Genomic DNA, 26,136 nt, shown 5'->3' on the forward strand with positions numbered 1-26,136 from the left:
ATATTCATACTCCAAAGATCCAAAAAAGTTCAGCCACATGTAATCCCTTACAAAGGAATGAGAAATTTTAAAATAATTTTAGAGAATCTTGCACATTATACACTAAAGACAACTCAGTATTTGTTAGTCTACTTTTATTACTGCTGCATTAAAGAACAACGCAAGTATAATCTGATCTTCATGTATGTCTTCAATGTGATGCTCTAAATTATAGGCGAGGCTCCACCCATCACCATAGAGATGGAAGATGTGACTGGATTGCTAGTGTAACTAGATTCAAATAATTCTGCTCTATAATTCACATGAACCCAACCACAGCTTCCAAGGTTTCTTGGGAGCCAGGAACGCCCTTATTCCTCCAGATCTCAGAGAACTTACGGAAGATATCTGATTGATAAATACAAATTATATATGAGCAAATTCTGAAATAAGGAGTTGCACAGCTTTTCTAAGTCTATCAGTTAACTCCTTTTAAAAACTATCAAAGTGACTAATAGCGACTTAAGTAAGCATTTACTACACAGGCACAGTCAGTGTGAGATGCTTAATTGTCATGGGTCTTTAGGACACAAGAACCCATCAGCATCTACCTCCAGGATGCAGAGTAGTTAAGAAAACAAAACAAAATAGCATCATCATAGTACAATTCCACCGGTGTGCCCAATATGCATGTTGTATTTATCCACAGATGGAGACTGCAGGCATGACAGTACGGCAACACACACAGCTAGCAAAATGATCCCAACAGTCTGAAGAGCAGGTGTTATAAAAGGTTTGTACAGAAAACAGTAGTTGTACTTCTCGAAATTTCAAGGTGTTGCAAGAGAAACTAACACATGCCTCAGTTTACGGGACGGCCTCCTGGACCATGAGTCTGATGCACATTTCTAGTCAATTAACCACTAACTATGGTAAACAGCACATGAAATTAGCCATAAAAATGGACAAAGTGCCATAGTCTATATTAACTACAATTAAGAATATAGCTCACTGTAAAATCAAATTGTTCAGTTTTTACTGAGTTATTCTAGTTTCCATTTCACTGGAAAATATTTTATTTTTATGAAAAGTCACTCCCAGAGCTAATTTCTCATTAAACACTGAAGCTGATGCTACCCTTACATTGAAAATTGACTACAGTCACAGGGTGGAGCCAATCAGATGGAGCCACGTTAATGTTCACCTTACGAGCACGTGTGACGGTTCATCAATACACACCAGTGTCCCTAGAAAGAGCACACTCTTGATTAAGTAAATCCTTCTAAGAATCTGGCTAGGAGAGTGCTGACACTGATCTATATACAAGGATAAACTGCATTGCAGTAGAATCTCTGTTTAATAGAGAAAAATGGAAACAACATCAATGCCCCAAGTAGGAAAAGATTAAAAAATTAGAGTATATCCACAGGATAATGTAGTATCGTGAAGCCATTAAAATAACGTTTTCAAGAAATATTTACTACATGAAAAATGTTCCTATGACGACACTACATGAAAAAACGCAAAACAAAAAATTAAGAAGAAAATATGAGAGTATCATGTGTCCTAAGAGAAAGTACTGTTTCATGAATCTTTCATCAGAATTTTAAATACATCACACGTGTGCTGAGCTGTAAATACATAGTTTGATAAAGTAAATACATACTGGGTTGTGATATAAAATGAATTTTAAAGTTTCACTTGTCAAGAAGGTTTGCAAAACACTCCCTGAAGATTATAAGAGGAAAAGGAGGAAATAAGACAATATAATTGTCATTCTTAATCTAATTCCAGTGAATACAATTAGTTATTATTATAACATAAATTTAGAAATCACGCAACACTACCTCAAGAAACTGCTGTGCAACTGAGATACTAGGACATAAACATGCATTTATGTGATTTTTGTTTAAAAACAATTTCTTGCTTCCCATCTTAGTTATTGCACATAGAAGGTAAAGGCAGGTAAGAGTTCTAAATTCTCTCATGCCAGGTGTTAAAGAGCAAATTTTAAAAGTCTGTTTAGGCATGATAGGCAATAGGTACTATTTCAAAATACAGTTTTGAAAAGTCAGGTATTTCTAAAAGCATATGCTCTGGCAAGAAATGCTATTTGAGATTACCATTAAGGCTTTTTACTTGCCAACAGTCATGATTTCTATTAAATTTTCCGACAATGAGGTAGGTTATTTATCATCCCTAATTTTACACAGTTGAAATTAGAAAGACTAAACCCATGCCAGTGAAGTCATGTGGACAAAAGCTGAAGTGCCCACTGAAAACATAAAGACCCCATATGTCTAAATGTAGATATTTTTGTTAATTCAAAGGAAAATTTAATTTGAAATCAGAAGATAAGCATCATCAAGTTGAGACTAGTAATATACTCGAAAAAAGAAATGTAAGTCATAACGTCCTAGAAGGAAAAAAAATGCTGAAAGACCAGGATTTTCCTTTTATCTGCATTTTCCTAGAGTTATTCTTAAATTCAGCAAGAACATCCTTGGTCAGTGCAGCTTTCTTGAGTGGCCAGAGCTAAGTATTTCCTGTGAACATTAGCCATTTCACTCTCTGCATGTCTAGAACAGGCTATCTTTTTATGCTGAAAGGTCTACTACTCTTATACATTTTTTTTGAAACCAAAACCAGATTGCCTTACTGAAACTCACATCCAAGCGCACCTGGCTTCTGCATTCAGAAGAAAAGGCAGTTCACGTAGGCTGATGTTCAAGAGGGCATCAGAAAGAACTTACTAATGAAACAGACTATAACATAGAGCAACTCCCTCCACTACCTACTGTCACACACAGGATTAACCTCTCCAAAAATCGGCACCAGGAGTCACATTTTGACTAACCACGAAGACAAATAATATTTCACTGAATACAAGGTTAGTGTAGGAAAAGGAAAAATCTATTCCAAACCCTCTGAAAAAACACGTGATTTACTCCCATAATTCCATACCCTTCTCCTTCTCTGAATTTTATCACCAAAATTAATAATAATAATAATTTTCTTTGTAAACTGCTTCAGCCACTCTCAGGGCAAATCCCCAAGCAGCATAGTGGTTTAGAACATAAGGAACCTTTCGAGCTCAGTAAGAGAGCTGTCCAAAGCTGTGAACAAGTCCTAGTTATCACTGCCCACAAGCAGGTCCTACAAGTCTCAGTGATCAAGTCCCAGGGCAGTTCTCTGAGCTGCGGAAGCCGAGAGAACCTACCCAAGAGAAGACTCCAGTGCATACACCTTCTCCGAGGTGGCTAACACATCCCAACTCTGGGGAACCCAAACTTCCTTTCCGCTACCTTGGAGACGCAGAGGAAGAAGGTTTTTTTAGAAAAGCCAGAAAGACAGAGCTTGATAGCAGTGTTGCAGGACAGTGCTGCTGCACAGCGGGAAATGAAAGGGACTGCTCTGACCCCAAGGGAAAGGAGGAAGAAGCATTTGAAACTGGAGGGCCAATGACTGAGGGGAGGGACAAGAGAATTCTAAAGCTATACAAATAAGAAACTAGTGAAATGGGTGTTTCTGAGAAACATGTTTTAAAAATAAATCTAAAACTATGTGCAATACAGAATAATTAACCTTAAACTTCAATTCCATAATATAGCTAACCAAGGGAAAGGAGAACAGGGGAGAAGAAAAGTAGGAAAAAAGGAGAGGGACTATGGGGCCGGCCCGGTGGCCCAGTCGCTAAGTTCAGGTGCTCCTCTTTGACGGCCCAGGGTTCGTGGGTTCAGATCCCAGGTGTGGGCCTACACACGGCTCATCAAGCCATGCTGTCATGGTGTCCCACGTACAAAAAAGAGGAAGATTGGCACAAATGTTAGCTCAGGGCCACTCCTCCTCAAGCAAAAAGAGGAAGACTGTCTATAGATGTTAGCTCTGGGCCAATCTTCCCTCACCAAAAAAATCAATCAATCAATCTATAAAAAGGATAGGTACTGAAGGAGGGCTCCACTACATTCAAGGCGGGTGTGTTAATCTGGGGTCAATCTGTTAAACCATGCTGTTACTGGCCGCAGGCCTAAGAACAACGTTAGCACTGGTTATCAGTGACTTCTGAAATTCAGATCAGTTCACTAGCAATTTAGAGTAACTCCTTACATGCCAGGAATCTTTAAACAGAGAAAAGAAGGCAACTTACTTGAAGATAAGAGAAGTAAAAAGGAGGGTTACAGAGGTGGCGAGAGACGGAAGAGGAAGAGGAGGAGGAGGAGGAGGAGGAGGAGGAGGAGGAGAAATCCCTCTTCTCTTGCTTCCACTAAACAAATTCACTCGCTGCTGAATCACCTAAACTCTCTATCCTATTTTTCTTTCAAACAAACAGTGCAAAAGGGAAGGAGAGGCATAATAACCAAAATATAACTTCAAACCCTGTCTTGAATCCATGCTGATGCTTCAAAATTTTGCCTAATTCAAGAAATAAATTTTTATTTGAATAAATCATTTTTCTTAATTTTAACTGCTTAAAATTTTACCTTTTGGACCTTTGATACTTCACATAGATGAGGATAATTTATGAAAAACTTGATATGAATCACAAATCAGGGTAAATCCATGGAGAAAGCAATTCAAAATGACTCTGATTAATAATTTTTATCTCTTTCATTAATATTAGCTTTTTTGGGTGACTTTTCAAAAAAGATAAAATATAACCAACTTACCAGGTGTACTTAAGTACATAATACAGAATAAACACTGTTTTGGAAAGCAGATTTAATGTAATCAAAAATATTTTTACAGTCAAACAATTACTAGGTCATTAGAAATGTTAGTAAACCATGCATATTCAAAAGCCATTTCTTCTGTACTGTAAAGCAGCTGATAAATTACAAAGACGTATTAGTTGTTAAAAAACACCCATGAAAAATGCTTTAAAAGCTCTTTCTTTCAGATGACAGTGAAATGCAATCAATACCTTCTGATTAGGAAATATTTAAAGAAATGTGCAATGGTCTAGTAAGCCTGCTCCCTAAACATATGCATCTGTCCATCATACCACTGCTGATAGTGTGTTTTTAACATAACTAGATTAAAGAACAATTTTTATTTACATATCTCAAGGTCATGAAAAAAGAACACGCATTAAAAACAGATGCATGTCAATAGGTCTAGGGTCACGGGCAACAGGTGTGAACAGCATTAGAGTGAAACTAACTCCAGACAGCTCTCCTAAGGCTCTAAGCAGAAGTCTACCACATGCAGTGAGAGGAGCGTTAATTAAGGAGGAGAGCCAGGAGTACCGGCTCAGCACATGCCTGCAGGTGACTGTGGACGGGAGAGGAGGTGCTGGGGAGGACGGGGCATGCAGAAGGGCAATACCATAGACGGGAAGCCAGAGCAGGATAGGAGTGAGAGGCACAGACTCACTCTGTCTGCGGTGCGGCGGAACAGTCCGTGGGATCCCCGGGAAGGAGCCCTGCCAAGGAGAGAAGGAGGGAGCAGAATACCCACCCTGTGCAGAGAGAGACGGGGGTGGGGAGGGATAATAAAAAAGGGAACCGAAAAATAGAGAAACCAGTCATATTTTTAAAAAATAACACAATAATAGTGTTAACGAGAAGACAGATTTCATTTTTTTAAACATAGGCAGCTCAAATTACTAAAAACACATCATAATCCAAACCTAGTTTTTTTAATATATTTTAAGAAAAATTATTTTCCACTAATATTTATAATTAATGCATAAGAAATAACAAATTCTTTCTGGCATACATTACATTTATCATCATATAGCTCTTTTTAACGTAGCAGATTCCAGTCTTTCACAAAAAAATCAAAGCATTTAAAAGGGGAGATAGACTTTTAGGTGTTAAACACACAGAAACTGCACCAATTATAAATCAGGCAATAAAATAATTACCATACAAAAAAGTTTTATTTCTTTGTAAATCATAGATTTTCAGAGGATTAGTAAGTAGAATAAAGAACATTAGCTGAAGCTAGCAGAACCAACATAACTTAGAAAGACTTAGGATATCGTGAGAGTACTGTATCAAGGTGACACATAGGCCACACATTACACATGCATACTTTTTAACCTGAATAACTTGTTGCTTCTTAGGCTTTACTTATTTTAATCACAGATTATCAGAATTGGAATACACTTGAAATGTTGTTTGCTTAAATTTCCTCACTTCCCAAATAAAACTGAGTCTTCAAGAAAGAAAGCATTTGTCCCATGTCTGTAAACAGAACTAGACTGGGTCTCACGCCTCTCTGGCCCCAGCCTCCACACCGACCAAAACATACCCACAAATAAAACTACCGACACACTCACGAAATCACCAAGGAAAACGAGCCTGCAAACTATCATCATACCCAGTTCAATTTGCAAAGGAAAGCATGCATAATTTTTCAGACCAATTAATCTGACACAGAAATGACGTATTAAAAGATATTAACGTAGTTTATTGGTGTTTACAAATTTCATAAACATCAGTCCAAATGAAAAACACTTGTTCACCTCTGAATCAACATTCTTTGGCTCAGTTCAGTATAATCAGATACTTCCTTAAATTTAAGAGTAATCCTACACTGCTCACTATAAAGCAAAAACAAAGAAAAGATCCATTTTCTAAGGTGATGAAGGGAAAAAATATCTACAAGAAACTAACTCGAATTAAAGATCTCTACACTATCCTAGTAAATAAAGATCCCGTCTTTAGCTTAGAAAATATGTACTAGGGTGATGACCCCAGGTGCTCTGTATAGACATTACCTGATACAACTCTATTTTGCTGTTTCAGAAATGTTGTGATTCAAAAGCTTTACACAAAACAAGTCCTCAATCAAGAAGGGGCATGCTCTTCCCTGCCTACGAGTCTCACCAGGGCCAAGCTTCTACCCACTGCACTGGGTAAAAAACCTTACAGACAGGAATTTTGTAGATAAGCTAAACCAGCAGTCAGAGACTCTCTCTCCTAGAAAGAAGTTCTCTCTGGAGGTTTGTGGAAAAAGTACTCATGGGGAGTCAAGGGAACTGTGTTTTCCCTTGGATCTTCCATAAGTCCTGTAACCTTGAGAAAGCCACTGATTCTGAGCCTTAGTTTCTTCATTCGTAAGATGTTCAAAGAATATGCTATAGATTGAATATTTGCAATGCCCCCAAAATTTCATAGTTGCAACCTATTTCTCCCCATGCTCTGGAGGTGGGGAGGCGATTAGGTCATGGGGATGGAGCCCTCATGAATGGGAATAGTGCCCTTATAAAAGAAATGCCCGAGAGCTCCCTCGTTCCTTCCAGCACGTGAGGACACAGTGAGAAGATGGCCATCTATGAATAGGAAGTGGACTCTTCTTACCAGACACTGAACGTGCTGGCATCTTGATCTTGGACATCCCAGCCTCCAGACTGTGAGAAATAAATGCCTGTTGTTTATCAGCCGCCCGGGCTATGGCACTCTGTTACAGCTGCCTGAACAGACCAGGACAGAATGGTTTATCTCTAAGAAACGTCTCACTTTTACTCCTTAGAATTCAGTTACTCACATATCCATCCTTATCCCCAACTCCAGAGTCATTGTTATCCTTTTATAACTCTATTTATATCGCATTTAAAACAACCAACTTTGTATTAAATTGTCTCTCCTGATAAATCACTAGTTCTTTGAAATAATTTAAGTGAAAGTATCTGTCACAATACCTAGAACCTGGCAGGAGTTTTAAAAAATGTTAAATGTCCCACCTTCTCTGCCTAACAGTCCCCAGCACAAAGCAGACTCTAAATAACTGTTTACTGATTTAAACAGAATTAAATTGAGTTATTGTGTTTATCTAGAGATGAAGCTGTAACATCTGTCAGGCCTGGGACACACACTACAAGCACCTAAGAATTTTAAAAAACAAAACAGTGACACCCATCTTCATTCCCCCAAGAACGACAAACCACGATCTCTGAAACAGGCCTGAGCATAAGGAGAGAGACAAGCATGCGAAGTAAACTCACAAACAGCTCTGCCTGCTTTGCCAAGGGGCACCTGCTTATTAAGCTGACTGAACACTTCTCACCTGAGTTTATGCCCAGAAAGGCAAAACATGTTACTCGTTTTATTCCTGCCACTTAAAACGTCTCCTTCCACTTCCCTATCCCCATCTGTCCAAATCCTATCCAGCCTTCCCAGCCCATTTCAAACACATTTCCTCAAAGTTTGTTCTGATCCCACCTAAACTAATTATGACCACTCTCATTTGTAAGCATCCACATCTCTTGGTGGGAATTTGTCTCAGGGAATTTTTCTTCCTTTTTTCATTATGTTGATTTGAATATTTTTCCCATTCTTCTATTAAATATAACCACTCTGACAACACTAGCTCTCTTACTTTTCTTGGTGTCAACTATAGCTTCTTGTTAAGTGACTTTCATGGAGTAGAAACAACACACTGTAATTAAAATTTAATACAAGAGGGACTTCCAGTTCCAGCACAAGATAGAATAGATATGCTTTTCCCTTTCCTCCTGCAAAATACAGCTAAAAACCTTGGACATTATATATAAAGCAAACATGAAACTCTGCAAGGTGGAGATAAGAAGACAGAGCAGCTAGGGACCTTGAAATCCAAGGAAAAACAGAGAAGAGAATTCCCTGGGCTTTCTTTTTGTCTAATGTTTCCTAGACTAGGTGATGGAGAAGGCAGCACCCAGAAATGTCAATGGGCGCAGACAAAAACAAAAAAAGTCTCAGAAAAACCTGCACCCTACCAAACGACCAGGAAAGAAGGAGCCTGGTAATACACAAAACTCTACACAATAAAAACTAAACACCACAGGAAAACCTGGGGCCCTAGTCCCCATTCCCATCAGAAAAGAACAACTGGGAAACCTCGGCCTCCCCCCTCACCTGGCTCCAATATTATCTTATGTGGTTCTTTATGTGGATGTAATATTAAAGACACTTACACTATAAACGGGGGAGAGGAGGGACTTAAAGGGCAGCAAGGCTTCCATACTTCGTAGACTACAGAAAGTTATGTATATGTAACGTAATACCTTCAGCAACCATACACTGCCACACAAAGAGTATGTAAAGAAAACAGGGAAAAGATACCCCATGCAAAAAAATCACAAGAAAGCAAGAGTGGCTATATTAACACCAGATAAAGGAGGATTCAGAGTAAGTTACCAGGTACAGAGTGGGACCTTATAAAAGGATAAAAGGGTCCATCTACCAAGAAAACATAGTGATCCTAAACGTTTATGCACCAAACTACAAAACTGTATAATATATGAAGCAAAAACTGACAGAACTGAAAGAACAACCAAGTTCACAATTACAGGTGGAGGGTCCAACATGCCTCTCTCAACAACTGATAAAACCACTAGACAATAAAATCAATAATGATATAAAAGAACTCAAAGACACCATCAACAATCAGGATCTAATCAACATTTATAGAATATTCCATCCAATAGCAGCAAAATGCATATTCTTTTCAAGAGACCACAGAACATTTAATAAGACAGACCACAGTCTAGGCCATACAACAAACCACAACAAACTTAAAAGAACTGAAATTATACAGAATGTCTCTGATTAAAATGGAATCAAATGTGAAATCAGTAACAGAAAGACGATAAAAAAATTTCCAAACACTTGGATACTAAACATTAATTCATGGGTCAAAGAAGAAGTCTAGGGGCCGGCCCGGTGGCACAGTGGTTAGGTGTGCACGTTCCACTTCAGCGGCCCAGGGTTCACTGGTTCAGATCCCGGGTGCAGACATAGCACCACTTGGCATACCATGCTGTGGTAGGCATCCCACATATAAAGTAGAGGAAGATGGGCATGGATGTTAGCTCAGGGCCACTCTTCCTCAGCAAAAAGAGGAGGATTGGCAGTAGTTAGCTCAGGGCTAATCTTCCTCAAAAAAAAGTCATCTAAAGGGAAATTTAAAAAAACACACTCAATACAAAATACAATACATAATATCAAAAGTTGTGGGGCACAGCTAAAGCAGTGACAGAAAAGAGAAAAAAATCTCAAACCATTAAACTAATTTTCCACCTTAAGAAACTTGGAAAAAAAGACAAAAATAAACCAAAAGTAAGCAGAAAAAAAGAATACAATGAAGAGTAAAACTACTGAAATTGAACACAGAAAAATAGAAGTAATCAAGGAAAGCAAAAGTTTATTCTTGAAAAGGTCAATAAAATTGACAAACCACTAAGACTGATGAAGAAAAACATAGAGAAGACACTAACTACCAAAATCAGGAACAAATGTGCTATCAATACAGATCTTTCTGCCATTAAAAAGACAGTGAAGGAATACTATGAACCATAGTACAGTCATAAATTTGACAACTGAGAAGAAACAGACTAATTCCTCAAAACCACAGACTACGAAAACTTATCCAAGATGAAAGAGATCACTTGAATAGGTCTATAACAATTTGAAAACTCCCAAAAAAGAAATATCCAGGCCCAGATGGTTTCACTGAGCCAAACGTTTAAAGAAGAATTAACATTAATTCTACACAATCTCTTCTGGAAAGTAGAAGAAGAAAGAACACTTTCCAACTTACTTATGAGGCTGGAATTACCCTAACACAAAACCAGACAAAGATAGTCCAAAAAAAATTTTCCCTCATTATCCTTCATGAATTCAGATGTAAATAATCCTTAACAAAATACTACTGAATAGAATTCAGAAACATCTAAGAGAATTAAATACCATGACCAAGCGGGGTTTAGGTCAACAAGACTGATGCATTATTCAAAAATCAGTCAATGTAATCAATAGGCTAACGGGCAAAAATCACATTCATATACATTAGTATAACAAAAGCATTTAACAAAACCCAACACACATTCATGATAAAAACCCTCAGCAAACTGGAAATAGAGAAGTTCTTCAACGTGGTAAAAACCATCTCTCGAATATCTACAGCTAACATTTACCTAATGTGAAAGCCTGAACGCTTCCCCCTTTCGATCAGGAACACGGCAAGAATGCCTGCTCTCACCATTTGTATTCAACATACTATTGGAAGTCCTCGCCAGTTGCATAATACAAGAAAAGGAAATAAAACACATATAGATCAAAAAGTAAGACAACTGTTCCTATTTGCAGATGACATGATGGTCCACATAGAAAATCTCAATTTACAGGAAACCTCCCAGAACTAATAAGTGAGTTTAGTAACTTCAACAGGATATAAGATCCATATACCAAAATCAATTGTATTTCTAAATACCAGCAATAAACACATGGAAACTGAAATTTAAAATACAACACCATCTATAAACACTCAAAAAAATGAAATAATAAATCTAAGAAAGCATATGCAGAATTCGTATTCTGAAAACTAGAAAATACTGATTAAAGAAATCAAAGATTCAAATTAGTGGAGAGAGAGACCTTATTCATAGATTAGAAGACTCAACATACTAAAGATGTTAATTTTCCCCAAAATGATCTTTAGGTATACGACATTTCCTGTCAAAGTCCTGGCAAGATTTTTCTTTTTAATAGACAAGCTCGTCCTAACATTATGTAGAAAGGTAAAAGAACTAGAATATATAAACAATTCTGAAAAAGAATAATAAACTAGGAGGAATCACTCTATTCACTTTACGACATTATATAGCTATAGCCATCAAGACAGTGTGGTGTTGGTGGAGAGGGACACACAAAGATCAGTGGAACAGAGAACCCAGAAGCAGAGCCACACAAGTACAGTCAACTAATTTTTGACAAAAGTGCAAACGCAACTCAATGGAGAAAGGATGGTCTTTTAAACAAATGGTGCAAAGCAACTGGATATTCATAGGAAATGGAGCTAAACCTCATATCTGACAGAAAAATCAACTTAAATTGGATCATAGGTTTAAATGTAAAATGTAAAACTATAAACATTTCAGAGGAAAACAATATTTTCAGTGTCTTGGGCTTGGTGAAGAGTTTAGACGTAACACAAAAAGCATAATCTGTAAAAGTAAAAAATACAGATAAATTGGACCTCATCAAAATTAAAATCGTTTGCTCTGTGACTCTGTGAAGACGATGAAAAGACAAGCTACTGGGGGGAAATACTTGCAAACCACATACCTGACAAAGGACTCATATCAAGAATATATAAGGAACTCTCAAAATTCAACAGTAGAAAAATAAACAATCCAATTAGAATATGGGAAAAAAGACGAAGAAACATTTCAACAAAGATGGCAAATAAGCACACAAAAAGACGTTAACATCACTAGCCGTTAGGGAAATACAAACTAAAACCACAATGAGATATCACTCTGACCAGAATGGCTAAGAGAAAAAAATAATTACAACACTGAATGCTGGAGAGGACGCAGAGAAACTGGATCACTCAGACAGTGCTGATGAGAATCTAAACTAGCACGGCTGCTCTGGCAGATCACTTGGCAGTTTCTTTGAAAACTAAACATACAGTTAACCACATGACCCAGAAATCACATTACTGGGTATTTAACCCACAGAAATGAAAATTTACATCTGCACAAGATTCTCTACACAAACATCCATAGCAACTTTATTTGTAATAGTCAAAACCTCAAAACTACCAAAATGTCTCTCAATTGAGGAGTGGTTAAACAAACTGTAGAACATCCATATCATGGAATACTACTCAGCAATACAAAGAAACAAATTACTAACAGACATAACTACTTGAATGGATCTCCACAGTGTTATGCTGGGTGAAAAAAGCCAATCCCAAAAGTTCACACACCATATAATACCATTTATATAAATTCTTAAAACGACAAAACTACAGATATGGAAAACAGATTAGTGGTTGCTGGGGGTTAGGAATGGTAAGGGAAGCAGGGAGTGGTTGGACTATTAAAAGGCAGCACAAAAGGGAGAACTTTGTAATAGTGCAATAATTCTGCATTGCACATATGGTAGCTGTTGCAGAAATCTACACAAGTGCTAAGACGGCACAGAACTACATAGACACTGATGTCAATTTCCTGGTTTTGATATTGTGCTTTAGTTATATAAAATGTAACTCTTGTGAGACATTGGGTGAAAGATACAAGGGCTCTTTCTGTACTATTTTTGCAATTTCCTATGAATCTATAAGTATTTAAAATAAAAAAGTAAAAAAAGCCAGAGGAATAAAACCATAATGCAGATTAGAGGAACACAGAGGAAAATTATCTGAAGCACTGATTATATTGGTAGGGTCATATTTTCTTGGGGAGAGAAGGAAAACATGTTTATCATGCAGTTTCTTGGAAAGCTAACAGGACCATCCATGTCTCACCGACTGTTGCCTAACGTTAGAATCTAAGAGTAAGAGTCTCTATGTCCTGCCTTCGCCCTCAATGTACAAGTCAGGAAATTAAACTCTACCATACACAGATACAATGGATCCCAGGCATGGAAAACCTTGATATTATCCTTTATTTGCTAACTGCAATGCAGACAAACTTTGCTTCCTTCAATGGACACTTTAAACAAAGTTTCAAAAATGCTTTTCATAGTTCTGGTATTTGGTACCGCAGGACACAAATTTAGATACCCTTAAATTTATGAACAGATAAATCACTCAATTGCTATAATATCCACATTTAATTTGTTCCTAGCTTTGAAAAACAGTTCTATATTTCAGTTACTGGTGTTAGATGTATCCATGAAAACTACAGCATTATTGTTTATAAAAATGAGTGTAAAAGATACACATAATAGAATTCACGGTGTGTTGTTCTAAATACACACGTGCTAGAATGTGAGGTCGGCAACTCGGATTGCTCCTGTCAGCATTTAGTTCACTGAAATACAGGCCGTATTCAACAGTCAATGTCTAATACCGACTAACCATTAAACAACTTAAAAATAATTGCATGACCATACCATCAATATTACTTGTTTAAACACCAAAGTATATGTATATTTCACTTAAAATACCTCTGGTGGCATATTTTAAATATAAGTAATAGTGAATATAAATAAATAAAGGACCTTGTCAAAAAAATAAATGCCTTAATTACCTTTGGAAATATATATGAATAGTAATGTAAAATCTCTCCAATTGGGAGAAAATGGCACATCTAAATTTAAAATCAGGACATTAACCCCACATAAAAATTAATCAATAATGCTGCCCACTTTCAAATCAGGAAGGCATACGGTCTAAAAGGAAAAGAACTTAGTTGAAAGTACTCCAAAGACAAATCTTTGGGTTATATCGTTCCTTTCATTTAACATTTCATCTTATCTCCCAGGCAAGAACATAAAAAAGGAGCAGAGTTCTGTGCTAGTACATTGTCAGGACTGACGGAAGCTAGGTAGACTTCTCCTTTGGGAATTATAAATAGTTGATATGGTTTTTGGGATATGTCCATAATAAGGTTTTCTGATTTTCTTTTCTATTTTATAAATAGCTACGACAGGAACATATGTGACTATGATATTTTGAAATATATGCATAATCCAGTAAATCTGAGGCATAAGAACCTAATTCTGAGCACAAAGGATTGCTGATAATGCTGACCATATTCCGATCGTTGAATTTATATAAATTATATGCATATCTATTAAATACACTATAAAATGGATTACTCTTTGATTCAATACCAGAAGTTAATTCCAAAAGAGCATTTTTAAGTTCGTGTCAAATCATCTTTTCTCATCCCTCTGCTATAGATAACACAGTTGGTTCTTAAATTTGAGAGAAAACTAGTCTCAGATCAAATTGCGCACATTCTGAGCTCTAACTGGTAGGCACTTTTCACTGATACTGATATAACGAGGTTTATTCCTGCACTCAACTTTCATAGTAATCCATGTCAGGTCACTATGTGACAGGCCAGGTGCATCCTTTGGGTCTATCTTGAAATCCTTTCTTTGAGACTCAAGGGAACAAATAAGAGATTTGATGGTGTGAGTCTAGAAATGTTTTCTTTTGTGGTATTTTGGCTTCTCAAGTTAATTTAAGATGTTCAAACAAATGCTCTGTAAAAAGTATTTATCAGGAAAATTTAGAATTTACTTAATGTGCAAAATAACTATTCAACCCTTCAAATACTGATGTCAAATGTTTTTAAAACAATATTGGAAATACACTAAAAAATCTTATAATTCACTCCAAGATAATGCTATTTATATGAATATGCTTGTACATGGATCAGTAATGTCACACTATCTTTAAAAATAGTTTTCTAAGTTTATATGTTCAAAATGAACTTTGATTTCTCGCATAATCACCACCGAGCTGCAGTGCTCCTAGTCTCTTCAACTATTTATGTGAGTGATTAACTACCTTTCACGTTGTTACTCTTCCCACATTATCCATGTCACCATTTTGCCTGGTATTCTATTCCTCAGATGAGGATATCTGGTCAGAAGCAGACTTATCCACTCTCCTCTGAAGGCACCATCTTCTCCCACAGCTCATTTTTACTTCTTTTCTTTTCCCTCTTTTTTCCTCTACCGAAATCTGAACTCCATGTTCTTTATTTTCCTTCATTTCTTCCAAAAACTGCCGTCACTGACTTCCCCTTTACTTATTGCTCCAGGTGGCGTTCCTATGCCCATCGAAGGGGACCTGATTAGCTCTAGAGCTGCTTTGTCCCATATAGTACCCACTAGTCCTATGAGGCTTTTTACGTTTAAATTAATTACAATTAAATAAAATTTAAAATCCTCTTCTGCAGTCACAGTAGCCACATTTTCAGGTATTCAGTCACATGTAGCTACTGGCTACACTGTGGCACTGCACAGCACAGCAAGTTCTCTACAGCAGCCTCTCCTTCTCAATTTTGAAACCCAGACCTACTGTGTCTGCCTGCTTTTTATAAGGCAGGGCTCTGGGCAGTTCACCCCTATGTTATCCCTTTCCTAAGCAGAGGATAGCCTCACATACTTTATTCTAAAAGGTAAGACATGCTTCACATTGGAAACACTGCTCTTGAACAGGAACTATACGTAAAAGGGTCATATAATACTCCTACAGCACGTCTTAGGCAGCTCCCTGTAGCAGCAGACACCTTTGCCACAGCCCAAATGAAGAGCACCCAGCAGGTGATTAACTACTGTTCCCTTGCTATGGTTCAATTTCACAAATAACACCCAAACTAAACCCAAAACAGTTTTGATCCTTATCAGTAAAGCTCCAAACACGATAAGTACCTGTAGCATGAAAGCCAGATGTTACTATAGGCAGAAAGACACTCCTATAATTCTAAGGATCAAAATACGTAATGAATAAATAAAAGCTGAGGTTGAATATACGCAAAACAGAACCTAATAAAATGGTTCCTGGGCTAGAAAGAGGAAGGCCAGAAGTTGTAAAGTAAGAACATACCCCAAAGAGGAATGGTCAGAACCAAAATAGTTGAGAGTGACCCCCCAGCAGGGGAGCCATCCTGGCCGAAACGTTACCTGTCCTGTCAGGGCAGCACATATTTCTCTTCTGTAGAGGTAAATATCATAGGCTCTTATAACCTGATGACATCAAACATTTGAACCACATGACCTAATATCATGGCCACCAGCCATTTTCCGATCACAGCTTAGCTCATGGTAGTATAAACTGTATAAATCTTTAAGAAAAAAATGCAGTAATGTATTTCAAGAAACTTACAAAGGACTAGCCACTATGGGAATTCATTTTCGATTAAAAGTAACGCATTCCTTCAATTCTGGTTTAGCAAAAAATCAAAGAAAATAGAAATAATATCAGTAGTCGCCACCACCACCACCACCACCTAATAAGCAGGTTAGAATATAGCATGTACAACACAATTCCATCTAGATAGATATGACAGACATTACATTAGATTCTGGAAGACCATATATGAAATGTTAACAATGGTTGTCAGTAGTTAGTATGATTTGAGTAATTTAAATTTTTCTCAAATCGTTTTGATTCTTTATTTTCCACTTGCTATAGAATGAATACATTGTTACCTGTCAACAAAAATGGACAGGGAAGAAGAAAGCCATTTTAGTGTGTTTCTCTCTTAAGGATATACATTTTTTCTGACTCTACGTCATTCTTAAAGTATCCTCAGCATTCTATTTTTTTCTTTTCTTTAAAAGGTGTTAAATTTTATCATTCTTTCTATTGAGAAAATCACTTACGCAATCTACTATGTCAATAGATTTCTTCATACTAACATTGGACTGAACCTAACCTGGTTGTGGAAAATTTTTCTTTCATATTCACCCTGAAACTACGCCTTTTTAACCATAAATAACTTTTCTCCCAGGAATTTTCAATAGTACAGGTATGTTCTATAGATCATCACAATGGACTGCTAAAATCTCTACCACACGGCGTAAACCTGGGCACCTGTTGTCTTTACCATGATCTCTCAGTGAGATCAAGCCTCTCCTCCCTTCCCAGAGCTATGACCCTGTTCTCCTCTCTGTTCCTTCTACTCGCCTTACGTCCTGCAACCACTCAAAAGGGAGGCAACTGAGATGTTACCTCCAAGTTAGAAAACCCGGCACAGAAAACCTTCCTGCATCAGACTATGTATCCAAGTTGCCTAAGTACCTCCACAAGTCACTTCTTAGTCTGAGCTTCCCCACGCGCAGGCAAGAGTGAGATTAGTAGCACTGAGGCACACCAGAGGTTCTGCAAGCGCCTGAGGGCTGGCACTGTATCTTTTCATGTCTACACTCTCAGATGAGGACCAGCCTAGGACAGAGCAGGCACACAAACACCTGTTGAACGAGTGAGTGAATATCTCGTTAGCTCCCTGCCCCTGTTCTACTGCCTTGCTTCCTCCTCTTATTTCCAGTTGGTTCTCCATCTTAAAAACTTCATTCGCAGCCACTAGGTGATAACAAAATCCTCTTGGGCAAAGTTATGAAAACTTATGTTGGGCTCAACAAATCAAATTTCCATTGCTCTGCTGCTGTTGGGGGCCTACCACTCTCTTCCTCTGGCAGGTTCTGCCTAAGACGTCTATATTATTATTTTTTTTCACACTTCTTTCCACCTTCTAAATGGCTGCCAACAAATATTAGAGGCAGTACCTCTCTTTCCTCCACCATCCTTCTCTGCCTTCCAATTCCCGGAGATGTACAGAGGAAATGCTCAGATATGCCTCACAAACCTCTGAGGTAAATTCTAAAATCCTCAACTGAGGGAGTGTCAAGAAGGGTATTTAAATTTCCCACATGCTTGCAAGGAACGGTGAAGAACAAGGACTCAGATTGTAACTTTCAATCTTCCCAAAGGCTTAGCCACACCAAAAAACTTTTTACCTATACTAAACTCGGGAATTTTTTTAATAAAACATGGTTTGATTTCCAAATCACTGCCTGACAAACTAGATGCTGTCAGAGAAGAATCCCACTGCCTCTCCCCATCCCCATCCTCAATGTCTCACTTAAATATGCTGGGTTCCTGCTAAAAAAAGAATGTTTAGAGTCAAGCGTAACTGTTTAAAAGAGAAAATAAAATCTTCATTATAGTAAATAGTTTCCAAAATAAAGTAATTTATTTCAAGTAAATCTCACTAAGTTCAAAGAACATGAAAATCAGAGAATAAACTCAGTATTTAATGTTCATATTTAATAATAAGCATGTAACTAAGTAAATAAATATATGTAACTATTTCTCTAACTAAAGACATACAACTTCGTAAAACCACTTTAACAGTAATTCCTGATTAAAATTTTGAACTCTGCCTTCAAACGAGGCTTCAACACTAACTTCCACTCCTTCCCTAAACACACATCTATGTTTCAGCCAAAATCACGTCCGTATTACTGCCTAACTGTATCTTCCCACCTCTTTGCCTTTACTTGGCCTGTTCCTTTTTTCAAGGCTATTTCCCCCATTTCAATCTGTAAAACGTCTCTCGATCCTCAAGCTCCTCAGTGTGCCTGTAGGCAGAGGAACCTTGGACCACCAGGCAGGAGTCTGAAGTTAGGTACCATCTCAGCCACTGATGACTGATGGAAACTTCAAACACCATTTAACCTCCCCGGCTTTTGTTAGGTTATCTAGAAAGCAAGGGTGTTAAGCCAGGTGACTCCCACAGTAGCAGATAAGGCAGCCGGAAGTCTGGGTTTGTCAGGAGTGCGAGGCTGGAAAATCGACCTTCACTTCACCCAAGATCACAGTAAAAGTAACTCAGGAACATAGGAATGTCTTGGGGCTGTTTTGCACCATACACTTTTGTCTGACGAGCAGGCTGAGTAATAGCCAGTTTCCAGAACAGTGCGGTTGAGGGAGCCAGAGATGGTATAAAGACTCCTGTGAGGATGGCCAAACGGAACTTCTCACACTTAGTGAAATCACCCATCTACTTCCAGTAAGACGGTTGGAAAGCACCAACATCCCTGAGAGGAAACCGGAGAAACCTGGAAAGCCCAAACCTCCATCGAGAAACAGGAAGCATGTCGCCAAACAGATGAAGTCTGCGTATCCTCTGACAGTACAGAAATACTACACCATCCCTGGCTGCTGGCAGCTGTTGCTCTCTATGACTCAACCACTGCCTTCACCTTCGTCACCAAACACCTTGACTCTTCCAACCAGACTTTCCCCAGCCCGAGCCTTACAGGATTTACTACACTTTAACTACATCACACACCAGTGCCTTTAATAAGCACTTGCTAACGGAGGACTCCTTATTCGTCTGTGTATGTCCTTCCTTAATTCCCTTCCTCTACTTCGAGCCTTATAACTGAGATGGAAGAGGTTCACCAAACTTTTCTTGAATAAATTATTAGCATCAAACCTTACACAGAGCACACAAAAAACATCAGAATGAAAAGAAATAAGCATTTTATAAACTTTAAAAGCCTATAGCCAAGTCTTAAAAATTGGATTGTTGATTACATTAATTGTCATAGTTCCCTGTTCATTTGTGTTACTAGGATTCCACTGCTAAAATAAGGCAAAACAAGAGTCAAGGCTGGCTTATTAGACATTCTCTTAAGAAATACCTATTACTTGGCACCATACAATAGGATAACGATGACTGATGACCATATGGCAATTCTGTGGCTCAGGCACATCCCAAACTGAGTTCAGAAGAACTCAGATTAAATTACGGTCGGTGTATTTTAGTGCTAAATATGTTTTGAGATGTAACACTTTTGAAAAACAACAAAGACACACGGAATGCACGGTCCTTTCTACTGTTTAGAAGAAACCGTTCCCTAACTATGCCTAAAACCGAAACTTTATTGTCTATATCTTAATGCATTTATACTTCCTAACAACCTCAACATTTGAGTAATTGTAATAATAGAATATATTTGAAAACAGAATATAGTTCAACAAAAAAGAGAATACGCTACATCATATGTTTTCAAAGAGTCGTATGCTGCTCAAGAGGGAAGACGGCATTTTGGACTTACATTTATTTCAGGGAAATACTACTCCCATAAATACATGCAACGAGAGGAGACTAGACACTCAAATAAAATGGGCTACAGTGAGCAGAATGGAAAAGCTGTTAAATGCACATTCATTTATATAAGACACAAAAGAAAAGCTTTAGAAAGCACATAAACCCCTAAGACACACACAAAAAAAATCAACTTACCTAAAAATAATTAGTCACAACAAATTCAAAATTTAATTAGAGATTCAAGTAAAAAGAGCAGAACAAAACAACAAAATAGTAAATGACAAGAGAAGAAGTTAAGGGCCTATGTTACTTACAGGAATTCTTCTCCAGGGTGTTTGGGTATATTTATCAGCATATGTGCATTTTTCCTCTTTAGATTTTTGGTGGCAGTTACACTGAGTTGCCTGAACAAAACCACAAATTTTTACATTGGTGTAATTCTACATATACACATACACATGCAAACAAAGTAATTAGGGTCTCTCTTAGGGGAATAAAAAAAAAACAACAGAAAAGGGCAAACATCAAGGTCTATTCAGCAGTCTCCCATCTTATTCAGAGATTGGGTTCTAGCACCACCAGTAAGGCTAACATTTTAAATAGTCAAAATGACCCTTGGCAATCTCTTATATTGCGTATGAAACACACTACCTAAAATTTTATATATATAAATATATACAGTACCAAGTATATATATGTAGAATATATATGGCAATATATAGTATATAAAGAATCCAACTATAAAATTTTAAGGATCTCCCTAAACTATTATGGTACAACAGTCACTGCAGCACAAGTTCTTAAATTCGTTTTTGATGCGACTCTACAGGATCTCAAATATCACCAATCCACGTAAGGCTGCGTGCTCACATGGAGAGTGCTTTTAAGTCCCTTTAATGATGTGCTGACTTTATTGGACTGGAATATTTTGAAGGATCACTGCCCATTTGACAAGATCCATCTGACCATCTGAGTTCACAAATGAATTCTCTACACACGATTCCACTCAAAGCATACTCATTTAGTCATTTATACAACACAAAGCAAAGTACCTATTATATAAACTTCGGTCTCTCAAATAAATATCAAATTAAAAAAAGAATGAAAAGAATGATAATGAGAATTTCTCTTTAGTGTGAAGTTGGAATACAACCGTATTATTTGCTGAACAACTCCACTGGAGGTAAACACACTTCTTTGTAGGAAAACCTATATAACAAATTCTTGATTACTGCATTAAGTTAAAATTATAAGTTTCTACTTTAACAATATTTACCAATATTCAAGATTTTCTGAATTGTAATCAGATCATTTCTATTTTCACATACAAAATAAAATCTAATCAAAACCAAAAATCTCTGTACTACAGAAATGGTGTAGTCACTGAGACAAAATTCAATATATAAGCAGGTCAACTTAGAGTCTCTTGGAATTCACTATAATAGGACCTAACTTTTAACATATATAGGAGATATGTAAAGAAGAGAAAAGATAATATAAAACATTGATCTTAATGCAAACACATTACTTAACAGGCGTAAAATGTCTGTGTAAATCATCCCCTCGCCATCTGCCTCCTTTATTACTGACAGGTTCTTTCAGACGCTCCCCTTCCGTGTGGTCCCGTACTCAGGGAAGCACATCCTATCTCTCTGACTCAAAGACAGATTTTGATTAGTCTGAACCAATCTGGTTAATCCTACTCCTATATGCCTAGGAAGGGACCAAGAACTCAAATTAGCACATAAAACATGAGAAAAGTCTGGGTTATTTCTGAGAAAGTGGTCTTGATTTTAAAAATAGGCATGCTAGAGAAAACAAGCTCTTTTCCCACCTTTGGGGCTACTGTGTGAACAGGTGACACACACAGCCATAGCAGACATCTGGTGACCATGAAGGCACAGCCAAGAGGATTACAGAAAAGCCAACCTAGAACTTCACTATTACCCCAATAACTAATGAAGCAGCCGTGGAAATGGATGAGACCTACACACTTTCTTGTTATTTGAGTTTACAAATGTCCTTATTTTTAAGTCACTTTTACTTGGGGACTTTTACTTGGAACTTAAAACATCATAAGATAATGCACTGATTTACTAGCTGGTGATTTGGGGAAAGACATTAAATAAGAGTTGCTATTTATCAACCACCCATGGCCCAGGCAGATCATTAGGTATTTACATATGTAGTTCATTTAACTAGTACAGCCCTGTATGGTCAGTATTATTTTTATTATCCCCACATACAGAAGAGGCTTAACAGAAATTAAGGAACCTCCCTAAGAGAACATGGCTATGAAGTTTCAGAGCCAGGATTTAAACCCAGGTCTACTCAGCTTCAAAGCTGGTTATGGCTTTTCAAATATATCACATGCTATGTCTCCATAAAGAAAATTCTACACTAGTAATTTCATAAAATTATTCTAAGGATTCAATGAGCAAATGTATCTAAATTAACTACTATTTAACTAGTGTATGGAAGTGAAAATAAACCAGCATTCTTGCATGTTGGAATAAGGTCAGAACAGTCGAGCCCCTAGCCCTTTCAGTTAAATTCCTGGAGCACTGCAATCTGATTTTATATCTGCACATTTCACATAAAATACGAATTCAACACACTGTTTGTCTGCAAGTTTGCATGCAAACGTAGGTTAGAGTTGAGCGCATATTTTTGAAAAAAGATAAAAAGCACAGAAAGCCAGAACTGAAACGGGACTTTGAAATCAAATAGAAAAATCTTCACTTATTTGATAAAGAAAGCACTAGAGAGTTACGGAAACTGCCAATGTTATTCAGCTAATTAATACTGAAGGTAAGAAAAGTCCTCTAATTCCTAGTCATGGCTCTTCTGATGACATTCTGCTACTTTAAGAAAAGCAGTTTAGGGATGTCAGGAAAGAAAAAAACTGCAAATAGAAAGGCAATTTGATTTTGATAATGTAAAAAATGCTGTTGTCTCTACTTTCAGTGGTTGACATCTTTAAATTCCCCTGATTTGAACAGGTGACTTTCTAGAGTTTCATAATGAAACGGAAGATAGGTGATAGGATTTTCCAAATACGATCACTAGGTTTAATACAGCAAATACAGAGGATTTCAAAGCACATATTGCTAAAGAGTAACGCTTTCACCATTTTTCTGTTTTCTTTCTTTCTTTAGGGTTCTGTTAGATATTTCTAAAACGTTTCCAAAAATTAATCGCAAGGTGAGATACTGCTCATCACAACTGGCCCAGCCTCTTCAACGAGTGATGACAACCATAAAAGGATGGTTCTAAATTAAGAGAGACTCAAGGGGGATAACCAGGCGTAATGTACAAACGTAAGGATACGTTTGGAACTGGAGAAATCTGAATATGGACTGGCTATTAGAAGATATTTAGGAACTATTATTAATTGATCGAAGATGACAATATTTCAGCTATGAAGAGAACTGTTTTTATTTTTTAAATAAGTATATTGAGGTGAAAAGAACACTATTAAAACTTCTCAATATAAAAAGCCTCATCTTTCATTATTTACTAATCATGTATCAATATAAAGTGACCTTATTCATAATTCTTTCAGTCTTAAATTTTTATAATTTTAATATCACAACCCCAGTTTTTTTGATGAGAATAATTTTATCCTGTCCTGCCCAACCTTTTATATTCAGCATCACTGTGCCATTTTACTTTATCTAGATTTCTTTTATACAAAGAAAGTTAATGGATTTTGCTTTAAATCCTCAATTACACTCTCTCCATAATATAAAATCATTTGCTTTTACTATTATATTTATTACATTTGGTCTAATTTCTGTCACTTTAGTTTTGCTATTTTCAGATATCCTTGGGATTTTTCTACTTTGGTTTTTCTTTACTTTTATCTTTTGCAAGATACATTATTCTAACCTACTAACAGTTATCCTAAAGTATTTCACAAACATTTTATAATTTAAGTATATAAAAATAGTTTTAAAAATAATTTTTCAAATAATTAAAAAAATAATTTTACATATTCATTTGTAGAAGATAAAAAATTCAGTACTTCTGTCTTCTTCAGCATATTCCTTACCTTCTTCCTCAAATTTATTTTATTTAATCTAAACATTTTCAAAAATTAATAGCAATTTAAAATTTTAAAAACTAAAAATAATTTTTTTAATTTCAAAAAATTAAAAATGTATAAATTCAAAAAAACTGCCAAGATTCAAATGATGTATAATTACATTAAGATAAAATAATGTGTAATAAGTTTGCTCCCATTAGTGGTTGGGAAGTTTATCCTACCTACTCTCTCTAAAGGGTTTTCATTTCACCACTCATTCATTTTAATCATTATTTCCTTATTCCTATTTTTCAATTTCTCTCTCAGGTGGAGTGCATTATTAAGCAATTTTACAAAGATAACTGGGTGGCACATTTTTCAAGACATTAAAACTCTGAGAATTTACCTTCATATATAAATAAAAATTTGTTTAGATATGAAATATGGAGGTAATAAACTTTTTTCTGAAGTGTACCAGACACAACAACTTCTTGTGCTCTGTAATACACTTTTGCAAAATTTGAAGTTTACTTAATTTCCTAACACTGTCTTTTTTCTTCTCCCTGAAAACTGCCTGGGTTGACTGGATCCTTATCTTCAGCTTTAAAAAATAAAAATCAGTCTTACTATATTCTTTTTTAATTTTATATTTGATAGGTCCTCAATTTGCAATATTGTTATTCTTTTCTCAGATTCTTAAGTTTTCTTTGTACCCTTAATCATAATATCCTATGTCTGTCCTTACTATTTATTCACGAGCTGAATCTGCACTGAACCCAGTGGCTCCGAGTTCCGTATATTATATCCTTTATATTCTGATTGAGATTAATACTTCATGTTGCCGAATTGCTTTACTATACCAAAACATGCTTTTGACTTCCAACAAAGATTTTCCTTGGCCTATTGTGATTTTTATGCCATTATGTTCTTGCTATCCGGGCCATTCAAACTAAATTATAATTGAATTCAAGGCACTGCAAAGACTGCTTTCGTACGGGACTAACATGAAATTGTAACAATTATAAAACTAGAAAGGTTCAAACACGGCTCTGAGGGACCACCCTACATTATCCATGGGAAAAAATATTTCTTTAGAATTTTTACTGACAGCCATGCAAATACTTAAGCCTGAATCCTCAATTTCATTCTGCTCTCAGAGAGAAAATGCTCTGTCCTCAACGCATAGCACTCACTTCTTTAAGCATACGTGAAGGAAAGACATTTACCCTGCATCAATAAATGTACCTGAACTGGTGAATTTCAAATCCCCAAAACAGAGGCCACTGAAAATGGACTGACAAAGATTTTCTTTCCACCTTGAATACTTAATATTTAGCCTGAAAGTACTTTTAGAGTGCATATAATCTAAAAATAATAGAATAGTGCAACTTTGAAAGCCAAAAACAAAGTCAAATTTCAATTCCAAGTTTCATAAAAAATATATACTGTCAGTTTGAAAAGTCCCCACTTTACATACTATACTATAATACTTACAAGCTGATGTTCTAACAGTTGAATTTTTTCATCTTTTTTCTTTATTTCCTCTTTAAGTTGTTTTATTTCATTTAATAAATCTTCATTCTGAAATATTTAAAAAAATTAGCATGAAGTATTTAACTGTATTTAAAATACCCTAACAAGAAGCTTTAAATCAATGATGAAAAGTGAGTCACGAATGGTTTCTTCATTTAAGGGAAAAAATTCTTCTCAAATATGCCAGCTATTAAGCTATAGAAAAACAAACAGACAAAAAAACCCACTTTGGTCTTCTAAGAACTCAGTCTGCTGGAGTCTGACATGTAAACAAAGGCCAGTAACAGCAGCAACAGCT

General features: G+C 36.5%; 1 protein-coding gene across 13 annotated transcripts in view; it reads right to left on the reverse strand.

Moving 5' to 3' along the window:
* CCSER2 (coiled-coil serine rich protein 2) overlaps window positions 1–26,136 on the reverse strand; it is a 172,441-nt gene that overhangs the window by 11,296 nt on the left and 135,009 nt on the right. For 6 of the 13 annotated variants that reach the window (XM_070265650.1, XM_070265649.1, XM_023648831.2 and 3 more), the window contains 3 exons: window positions 25,800–25,886; window positions 20,593–20,682; window positions 5,353–5,437 (listed from right to left, as the gene is read on the reverse strand). In XM_070265650.1, coding sequence (XP_070121751.1) covers window positions 5,353–5,437; window positions 20,593–20,682; window positions 25,800–25,886 — 262 coding nt within the window. Of the gene's footprint in view, window positions 1–5,304; window positions 5,438–20,592; window positions 20,683–25,799; window positions 25,887–26,136 lie in introns of all 13 variants that reach the window. The other 7 variants (XM_023648788.2, XM_023648787.2, XM_014733817.3 and 4 more) reach the window with 3 other exon arrangements.

Source organism: Equus caballus, chromosome 1 (assembly GCF_041296265.1).
Source record: "Equus caballus isolate H_3958 breed thoroughbred chromosome 1, TB-T2T, whole genome shotgun sequence".
NCBI classification, from domain to species: domain Eukaryota; kingdom Metazoa; phylum Chordata; class Mammalia; order Perissodactyla; family Equidae; genus Equus; species Equus caballus.